The sequence below is a fragment of the Bradysia coprophila genome, assembly GCF_014529535.1.
Source record: "Bradysia coprophila strain Holo2 chromosome X unlocalized genomic scaffold, BU_Bcop_v1 contig_130, whole genome shotgun sequence".
Taxonomy (NCBI): Eukaryota; Metazoa; Arthropoda; class Insecta; order Diptera; family Sciaridae; genus Bradysia; species Bradysia coprophila.
In genome coordinates, this window is record NW_023503296.1 from 2,072,106 (window position 1) to 2,083,176 (window position 11,071).

The window sequence follows — 11,071 nt, forward strand, 5'->3', positions numbered from 1 at the left end:
CACGGAGCTTAATTTTGTTTCTTTATAAAAAAAGATTTTCTACTTTTTTGTTTGATCAATTATGGAGTTAAACATTTGAGCCTAAATCACAATACAATGTAGTCAATTTTGTCAAGCAGCTGAAGATTGTAGCACATTGCGGGTATGAATGGAAAATAAAAAGTAAATTGAATGAAGAAAATATATTTAAAAAAAATCAACGCAATAATAAGACAATCGCAGAATCAATTAAATATGCATGAGTGTTTGAGGTTTGAGTATATATATTTATAAGCATTAAGTATGTTGATTTTTTGTTCGTTTCATTCACAAGGTCGTTTTATACAGCTGAGTTCGAAGATCAATGTTTGAGGCAACTAATGGCAACATTTTATTATTATTTTTTTTATATGCATGAGATATTAAATCATTCGGTTTATGTAAACAAAAATAATTTTTTGTGTGTGAATCAGAAGGAAAAAAAAATCAAAATCGGTTTGCATCTGAGGAGAATGATACTTCAAAAAGAGTGTCTCGGTAATATATCATAAGTTCGAACTGGGAGGGAGGTATGCAGACGCAAACAATTCACTCAATGACAACATGTCGAATCTGTCTCGCCTGACCCATCAACCAAAAACAACAACACAAACGCCAAACGAAAATAAAAAAAACTCATCTGCCTACATGAAAATGACAACAACAACAAAAAAAGTTTATTTTCTTGGCCCCGTCTCAATTACTTAAGTGAAAAACTTGCATTTTACTAAAAGAAAATTTTTGGTAATAAATGTTACGCTTGTTGATGTTTCATGCGATGCACTGTGTGTCATTTTACATTTCATTAATTCTCGTTAAAATGTTATATTTCAAAAGCCAAAAAACCGAATGTTTATTTTTGGTTTGGTGAGTGGAAAATTTTTGTTCAATTTCTATATGGAATATTAGCCCATGTCCGATTAAATTATGTCACAGCTAGATCAAAACAATAAATAATTTCGGGTACTAGCAAATCTTTCAAATTTTTAATCGAATCTACTCAAAATCTGAATCAAAAATTGTATGGCAACAATGTCATTCATTGCCAAGGCAGACGAAGAAATTTTGTAACTTCTTCGTTTCATTTCATTTCTTATTTACGAGAATATTTTCGTTTCGGTTTTCATTAACGGATATTAATGGCACACGAGCTCTTCAATATGTCCAAAAAAAAAAATAATAATAATTTATCATCAAACAGCTGTTCCTTCAGTCATATAATCAGAAATTTTTGAAAAAGAGGAAAAAGAACAAACAAACAAAACACTCACCTTATATACTTCAGAGAAAAATCCCGAGCCAATTTTCTCTCTTATGAAATCATCAACTGAATACAGTGCCGAAACGGCAGTACGTAATGCCCGGCATGATGGACCGGTGACCAAACGGTCCGAATGTCCTTTCGATTTCATTGTTGATCCGGCCGGTGGACCCGGACCCGTATGCTGATTGCTATCCATTTATATCAGCTTTGATTGATGCAGTCCATACGCGATTTACCGCACATCATTGACGAAGAAATGTTCATTGAATTTTTAGCACATATTGTAAAACACTGTTTGGCTTTGGACGCCACCACAACAATCGGTGATTGGTAAAATTGTTGTAAATGTTCACGGTGTAAATGGGAAAGAGTCCGAAACAATAGACTCTGTTATCGATTGAGTCTCTAACACTTGACTGAAAATTATTTTTTCTTTTTTTTCTTCTCTGTATTATTTTACTTAATGCCACTCTTAAGAAATGATGTGTTGTACACTTAATTTATTTGCGTTTATTTATTTCGGGTGAATTTTATTGGTATCGAATACTGATAAGATTATTTTGATATAAAATTCTCTGTTTTAACTGGCAAAATTTACAACAATGTGCTCCAAAGGTGAAATTCTTTGTATTTTCTGCGGTCGGAATTTTTATAAATGTGTTTGGATGGTTTCAATTGTTGAAGTGTTGTTATCTCTCGTATACTGGAAATAGAACGAAAAAAAATATTAATTTTACTGATATTACACTTTTATGTTCAATCAATAAAAAATTTATAACGAGGAACTGATAGTGAGGAATTAGCAACAACAACAACGACAATATCTCCAATGTATAGATTCTATTTACCGTCTACTAACAGCTCAATTGTTGAGTTAGTTTTGGTTTGACTTTTTATTTTTATATTTAATATATAGACTCTGTCAGTTAGTAACTTAATCTCCCATTATCACCAACGTTGTATGAATAGTGATATTGAATTTATCAAATCAAATATTTAGTTCAATGTTGTTTACCTCTACCACCACCAATGTCCATTCTACGGAGCAAAAATTGTGGTAGATATCACAAAGCGATTTTCTATAGGATTTTCTGATTTTCAATTAAATTGAATAGTTTGATTGAAAAAGAATATAAAGCGAAAGACCATCCACAAAGGACGTCAGCGATTATTATAAAATTTTATCTCGCATTTTCTGTCCGCATTTTTCCAATACCTATACCATGGCTTTTCACACTTTTGCATGTTGACAGTACAATTTACATTCAATCAAAGAAACCAAATTTACTTGTACAAAATAGGGAAAATAGGGATAATTTTCATTCTGTTTCTTGAAGTCATGCAATAAAGACGTATTTAACTAGTTGTCTGAAAGATTAGTCTTTTAACAGGTTATGGTGCCCAGACACCAGCGGATGCAAACTAAGGAACACGACGGCTGCAAACTAAGGAAAACTGTGGAAACAAAATGCCAGGTTCAAAAGAATCCAGGATTGTAAAATTAAACAATTCAAATTACTCAACCTGAACCTGGAAGTACAAAATGAAACTAATTCTCATCAAAGAAAATCTATGGAAAAAAGTGATGAAGATTCGAGTGGTACAAAATGCAGTAGTATCAGGTGCAAATGGTGTAGCAGCGTCAGGAACAGCAGCTGGAGGAAGAAGAGTGGAAAAAGCATGATACCAAAACCCGAGCACTAATTGGTTTGGCTGCTGAGGACGATCAGCTCGCTCACATTCGAAAATAGACTCCCGCCTGGGACTCGTGGGAAGCGTTACGAAAATAGCATGAAAAAGCAACTCTGAGCAACACAGTTCATATTATACGACAAACTTGCAACTGGGAAATGAACAATCTGTTTCAAAAATTGGTCGATATTGGTGAAGACGAAATCTCGGAGTCGTGGAATGTTGCAATGCTGTTAAATAGTTTACCAAGAAGTTACGATACACTTATTACTGCATTGGAAGCAAGGGAAGAAGGCGACCTATCATCTGGGTTTGTTCATGAAAAGGTGTTAGACGAATATCAACGGCATTCAAACAATTAAATTTATGATGAATCGGAATCGGCATTGGATCCTAATGCTATTTCTGCAAGAGATTGAGTCACATAAAAAAGGACTGTAGTCGGTACAAAATATGGCTATCAAAGCAAGGTGAAAACGAAAATGAAGACATATCCAACCACAAGACTTTTAGTCCGTGGTTCGAATAGTATTTTTCATATTGGACGAATTGATCCTAGGTGTGAAAAAACATTTTTTCCGAACCTTAAACACTTGCCAATTTTGTTTAATATCCGAACTCATTTAATTAATGAATTTGGACGAGCCGCCTCCAAATTTCGGCGTTAAAAATTTGCATCACATGTGTGCAATGTTATCGTGCCTGTTATTCCTTACTACCAAACACAAGAAATGTTAAATATTTTGGTGGCGTATACCATAAATATTATGATAAAAATCAGATATTTGCGGTCGAAAATTAAAAAAAAAACAACGAAATATTAAAAAAAATAATTTCAATTTCTCTCATAATTCATTTTTGGATTGGATTGTTACCAATTTTCAGCTTTTCAACTCTATTGGGTTTCTTTTGTTCGGAATCACTTTAACGACGAAATCAAGTTCAGAGACTTTGGTATTTTTACCCATATCGTACAGGGAAAATCCTGATATGCGTGTGAGAGCTATAAGTGGACTTAGCACCCCCATTTTTTGGCATATAGCTGTGTAATGTATATTGCGAAGACTACAGTTAAAATAGCTGTGTAATTTATATTATAGCTGTGAGCCACATTTCAAATCTATCACGAGAAATAATTTTTTTCCCCAAACTTTCATGAATTTTGCGGTCACCCATCTAAGTACTAACCGCGCCGATTGATGCTTAACCTGAGAATCCGACCGTCATCTGTGCTGCTGATGTGCTAATTTTGCTTGTGCTTTAACACGTTCTTATTTCGAAGCGTTGCTACGGCAATATAAATCCTGCAGCTATATTATGCGGCACACAGCCTAATTCAAGTGTGTAGTTTTTATATTTCACTTTTGTGAGTTGTCACTACAAGGATTGTTCTAGGTTCTGAAAAAAAGTGAATTGAAACCGCGCGAAGAATCACGAATTCAATTATTTTCTGTGAAATGACGAGTTTGGCTTTTACGATTTGGCTAATTAACTAATTCGTTTCTAATGCAGTGAAATTTCTGATATTCTCATTCGTCTATGTTTCTACGGATTCTGACTATATTAAAAAGGTATTACTGTAATCTGATCATCAAGCTTCATTACAATCAGCCAAGATATTTTAGAACAGTTTTTGTTTGTATATTAACATTGAGTCCGACTTGAATGCATGGTCTCATATGCAGCACACAGCTATATTTTTCATACATCAAATATGCGTTACACAGCTATGATATAGAGTACACAGCTACAATATGCAGATCCTAGCTATAAAATGTGTCCACGGTGCATAATTTAGCTCTTTAATCCATAATATAGTTGTGTAACTCATATTGCACGTAAATAACCAATGTTAATAGAATATGCGTTCAGTAGCTATATTTTTATAAGTCTTGCAGCTATTTTATAAAAACTACAGCTACATTATAAGTTACACAGCCTTTATCAAAATTCACGGATTTTCCGTGTACCCATATTTTCGGAATTTTTTTCTATGGAAATTCCAACTAATTTTATTGTTCTCCGTATTAACATTCTGAGTATCGATAAACCGTCAGGTGTCTACCTCGTAGAATGATCATAAAAGTTTCCTATTTCTGTCGACAGGTCTACACGAAAACAAAACCCCTGTGATCTTGACACTAAAACTTGCTCTGTTTTCCCAGTTGTCTCAAATACAATAACTTAAGGGTTCATTTCTCACATAATATCTTACATATGTTTTGCTATACTAAAGCAAATACAACTCGTTTTATTAGTCGAGAAATGACATTAATAAATTGTAAACAAACAAACATGTTTCGAAAAGTGCTAATGAAAGAATGCTAATGAGACGAAATAACAACGAAAAATGAGGAAAAAAACTTGTCGATCTGGTCGGTTCAAGTTATTATTGAAAAGATAAGTCAAATGACTCTTTTTACGAATTAATTTCCTGAACGTAAGATTAAAAAATTGAAAGAGAAATCCAGATTTTAAGGGACTTTTCAACTGAAGATTTGAAAACGCCTCGTGGCAGTAGTAAATCTGTAGTTCAACTGACAAATTAGACTGCATTGACCATTTGTATTCCTACATCATGTTGTTCAATAGGAAATTTTTGTCTTCTGTAACTATTAGTTGCAAAAACGGATTTTTAATTCATACATCAGTGTCGGATTAATCCATGATATATGAGCGAGATCCTGGCTGGAAAGCCTTTTCAGAATCCTTCACAGCTAGGGAAAATCGAGGCCAGTCTCAAAGATCGAGAAACTATTAATCGACTCTGACGAAAGTGGTTCAAAAACCGTTCTAGATTTATTTTAATAAAAACAACATCACAGCTCTAAATCCAGTGTGTAATGCAACAGTGTGCATTCAAAAGACCGGGGAGAATTGATTTAAGACTCTATGAAGTGTTCCTACAATATATATATTTTTGATACAAGCTAAATTCTATAAAAAGCAAAGCGCATTTTTTAGGTTTCTTTACAGCAATTGTTTACTAAAAAAATGGCAAGACTCCATCTCATTGCAGATTATAGAAATCCTAATCAATCATACCAGCACTTATGTATACTAAAAGTTCCAGTAAGTGAAAAATGTACAAAACAGAAGAGAGGTAGAATACGTAATTAGTACTAACACCACGAACCAGCAATGTGGACTGACCTCCTAGCTAACAGCCGAGATGGGAATAAATCACCTCTCAAATTTTAATTCGAAAATATAACTAATTTAGCCGATCCCATCAACCTATCAATATATTTCAACCGAATCAACTGTATGAAACAAAAGCATTTTTAGCTGTAGAATTTTTCCAATTAATCCGATAATATGATGGCTCTACACCACAGTTATTTATATATACACATAATTTCGCATAAGAAATTGGCAACTTTATGACTTTCGGTAAATTAAAATTGAGGTAAAAAAAAACACACAGAAAAAAAATGAATAAATTCCTTCACCACAGTCTATAACATAAGTTGTTAATGGTCGAATCGGCTAACATATGCATATTATTGGTATTTGGGTTAAAAAACCATAAGCAACATAAGCACTTTTGTGTTGAACTAGGTATATATTCTAGTGATAACAGTTCTTTTTTCATTTTATTTTTTTATGTTTATTTCCAATGCAACAATAAAATTAAATTGCTGACTATAGTGGACGGATGGCTATTTTGCGATGTAATGTAAATAAATAATAATGCACAGGAATGTCATTAAAAATGATTAAAGAAAAGCAATTTGTTTAAATTTACTATAGATGGGACGTTTGACGCATTTTACAATCAATTCGTGTGACGTTCTCAACAAAAATTATTAGATCTATGATTAGACTATATAATGCAAACCGATGCAAACACATTACGTTTAATTTGTCCCATAATTTTAGAGCATTGTTATATAGTCGGTTTTACGTGACTTTAGTAGAATTTAAAAAAAAAATCTAATCTAACACACATTTTCGTATATACAAATGTAAGTCATCATAGTGCTACCATTTTTCCTATCAACAAAATTTTTTATATATGAGAGAGAGCACCCCCGTCAAATAAATACCTATTTACATACATTTTCGAGACGAAAATAAAAACAAAAACAAAGACTTACCCACAATAATATTAAAAAGAGTAAAATGTAGTTTGTATCCGAAAATAGTTCACAGATCACTAAAAACTGTAAGTTCCCTTAGCTTGTTAAAAGGCTTGTTCAACGAAATATCATAATAAACGTAAATTTTTCTTTACAGAATTTTTCGTTTCAATAAATTTACGTGATAATCCGAAAATTTTGATTTCATGTCACTGTATAACCTGGGAATACGATTTTATTTTACTGTATTTTATATGCGAAAATCGATCAAATTTGTTTTCGCAAAAAAATTTTTCATCGAAAACACGAACTAAAACTCTGAACTAAACATTAGCGAGTTAAACCAAAAACTGCAATGACTGAATGAGTGAATATATTTTTAATAATAACATGACGAGTTTTTTTGTATTATTAGACGAATGTGTATGAGAGTAAACCACAATACAACGAAAAAAAAATTAACGAAAACCCATTGCAGGGACTATTTTTTTAAAATTTATTTCTGTGATGTTAAATCGCAATTTTTTCAGAATGTGGCGGAATTCTAGTTCTTCAAAAATAGCTTTGTAGCTTGTTCACCGTCTCCGACCACTGAGTTCGCTAATTTATAATATTTTTCAAGAAATGTTTCGCCTCAGTATATTCATTGCCTGTCAAAATAGGCCCTGGTTAAACGTCAAAATGTTCGTGATTATTTAACGAATATGAAGAGCCGAGGAGAGAGAGCCGCTTCGAAATTCGAACATAGAATCGAATGTTTTGTTTTGAAATGAAATCGTGAATGTTGAATGTTTTGATATTCATCAAAAACGGAACATATTTCATTGTAATGTCCAATGTAGTAGTCAGAATAGAGTGTGATGATTGAGTATGGAAAGCAGTTAAATTTTCCATTGCATTAGCACTCCGTTACCTATGCGGATTAATTCAAATTTGTCATTCCTTCGAGGGCTTTGTGTCAGAAAAAGTAGCTCCATTCGCCAAAAACGTTCGGAAAAAGTCAATTTTCGAAAAATAAAATTGGTTTTACAACTTTTCATTACCAATCATATATGAAAATCTCGAAAAACGTAGAGCGAACGGATTAACACAAGGAACTGGACTACAAATTTATATGGCGTAGTAAATTTGTACTATGGAAAGTGATATGTTACCTGTGGATCATAGTCTGCGTGACATGCCCAAGTATTTCCATGAGTATTTCCACCTATGAGTAGTATTCCCTATTTGCTTCACATCAAAACAAAAAGATTCACAGGACGTGTTAGGTATGACAGTTTGACATACGAGTCAGGTTAACTAAAGATTGCAAAAATGGTTTTGTCCATGTATAGGCCACAAGGGTAGTTTATAAAGCGACAAAACCCCATCTTGCCAACTCTCGAGTATAACTCTATGGCATTTACAGACTTTCCGAGTAGTGTGCGTAAATACTTCGGAAATGATTTGAAAAGAAGTACATTTAAAGCTTGAGGTGTAGCAAAAATGAGGACATCAGGGCGAGTGTCTCTGAAAAACTAGAGACAATACCTGCCAAACTTAAGATTTAAAATTCAGGAGGTCCGTCTCACATCCACAGGGACGCCGAATTGTGTTTGGGAGTAGTGGTGCTCATACAACAAGCGAATCTGGGAGTAGTGGTGCTCTTTCAAGTAAAACTGGAAAGATGTAGTGGTGCTCATCATTCGAGTAGTGGTGCCCGAGCCTCGCTTGTCCTTAGAAGTCGGCGCCCCTGCACATCCAGGCTCACCGCCTGGTGCAGATGCAGAGTATATTTCTTCCAGTGTTGCATTCAACGTTTTTATGTGAGTGTGTCAAACGCTCGTTGAAAATCGACGATAAGTGTTGCCATAGTATCTTAACGAATTCGAAATGTCGGCCAATGACAGCTGACAGATCTTGTATAGGAGCGAGTGTTGAGTGTAACGAAGTCGAACGGCACAATGTTATTAAAATGCTTAAAATTAAAGCCATTAATGAATCCAACGATGATACATTCGTGTAATATATCATCGACCTCGGCAAGTGTCACCAAAATCCACAGAACTAAGTTTACTAGGTAAGCATTTTGTAGAATTGAGCGAAAATTGGCTGGAAAATTGAACCCATGATTCTTTCACTTTAGAACGTACCCAACAATTTTAGTAAAACCGGACGGATCATCAATTAATATTCGATATCAGGAGCCCCGTCAAATCATTCGAGTAAGTCAGATCTCAATGTCAATTAAAATCAGTTTTGAATTATTGACATATTTGTTCCACAGCTTCCATTGGACTTAAGCACATTAACCGAAGCGGAACGTAAGGCTCGTATGGAGAAAAGAAAGCCAAGACAGAAGATTGTGGTACAAGAAGAACTTGAAGATTCTTTCAATTCCAACAGATACTTAAAATTCATTAAGAAATGATGAACTGTGCCTAGCTTGAAAATTATAATAAACAAAATAGTTTCGAATTGTAAACCATCTTCTGTTGTGATCAAGAGGTTCCTGTGAATCCGAGGGCTTACCGACTTTACAAGAAAATACCATTACCAAAAGAAGAAATGTCTGTAAATGCTCAGTGAAACGATTGAACGATTGGTAACACACAATTTTGAGTAGTCGATGACCCATCTCTAGAACCTTAGTTGCATGGGGAACTACTATTGTGGCTTCTATAAAAAATAAAGTTGGTCGAAGTAATTGGCACCAGGACGATTCATGTCAAAGGTTTATGTTTCTAGCAAAATTTAGCAAAAAGCCGAACTTTGTCTCGTTCTGTTCTTTTTCTTTCAAATATATTATCAAAGCAGTAACAACAGCAGCAAGAACATAACATTTCGCTACAAAATACTTAAAAATACGTAATGAAAAGAAGGGCACCGCACAACACAACAGCAATTTATACTTTTTTATAGCGAGCGACACAGTATTTTGTGTGTTGCTGCCGTTATGTAATTGCTATTGTTGCCAGTTTTATCAGCTTCACAATTTTCCATAAAATCCTGTTTCTAGAAAGCGTTGAATTTTTCAAGTAAACTTTTCTGCGTGTTTTGCCAAGGTTTTGGTTTATATTTTAAATCTCTCCCGCATTACGATAAAAATGGAAGGAATGGAAATCTTCAAAAATAGGAAAACTAGGCCAGGAACGAGAACAATAATTTTTTTGACTTACCACAATTTTGCCCTATGTATTCGGATAAAACTACAGAATTTCTTGATTTGTATGTTTTTATCAAGTTTGCACGACAACTTTTCAATTCTCAAGATTGAATCATTTCCAAATCATGCATTTGTTCTAATGCAGCTTCACATGGACAACCGTGTGAGAGGCATTACAACACAGATCTGCTCCTGACATGAACATAAGAAATATTCGAAAAAATCAGTGTTCATGCCAGGAGCAGTGCTATGATTACTCTCATTAGTAAAGTGTTCTTTATATTTATACAATGAATGGTAAATTTGATATGTTGATCATGGTACTAGCCAGTGTTCTCATATTTAGCATAAAATTCAATGAATGAAACGATTTTGTATCGAACTATAAAAAATAGTTTGAACTTGAAAAGTAGCAGCTTCATTTCATCGCAATTACTAGAACGATACCACCTGAGATTCGAGGAAAATTTAAGTTTACAATCAACATTCGAGTACCTTTAACGTTTGAACCGATTGGTACCCTACGCCAAAAGTTTGAATGTGGCTGTATCCTTCATAAACATTGAATGTGACAAAGTATGTCGTTTTCTGAAATTTAAACAAAATATTCGGAAAGTAATAGTTGAAAGTTGGAGTATTTCTTGCATCGACGACCGTCTGCTGTCTGCTACAAAAAATGGTTTTTGTTGTTGTTTTATGGCATTCGGCGCAGTCAGCAAAAAAACGATCTTTTCAATCAACAAATATTACAATAAATAAAAATCATCTGTTCTATTACTTCCTAAAGTTCCAAGAATACATGACGCATTGTATAGCAATAGAAATTTTCTGCAACAGATAATCTTTGGAACGTGGCTCCTCTGATGCTCC

At 33.9% G+C, this 11,071-nt stretch overlaps 2 protein-coding genes across 2 annotated transcripts in view; one reads left to right on the forward strand and one right to left on the reverse strand.

Moving 5' to 3' along the window:
- The window catches only part of LOC119067937 (serine/threonine-protein kinase TAO1), a 51,594-nt gene extending 44,162 nt beyond the window's left edge, over positions 1-7,432 (reverse strand). Inside the window, exons 1-2 of the mRNA XM_037171252.1 lie at positions 7,075-7,432; positions 1,290-1,985 (exon numbers count right to left, since the gene is read on the reverse strand). Coding sequence (XP_037027147.1) covers positions 1,290-1,478 — 189 coding nt within the window. The 5' untranslated portion in view covers positions 1,479-1,985; positions 7,075-7,432. The remainder of the gene's footprint in view (positions 1-1,289; positions 1,986-7,074) is intronic.
- A 1,500-nt stretch (positions 7,433-8,932) lies between these two features.
- On the forward strand, positions 8,933-9,520 carry LOC119067931 (39S ribosomal protein L55, mitochondrial). The gene is made up of 3 exons (XM_037171245.1): positions 8,933-9,115; positions 9,182-9,260; positions 9,323-9,520. The coding sequence occupies exons 1-3, from the start codon at positions 9,000-9,002 to the stop codon at positions 9,464-9,466; spliced, it is 339 nt and encodes a 112-aa protein (XP_037027140.1). The 5' UTR covers positions 8,933-8,999; the 3' UTR covers positions 9,467-9,520.
- Positions 9,521-11,071: the final 1,551 nt, after the last annotated feature.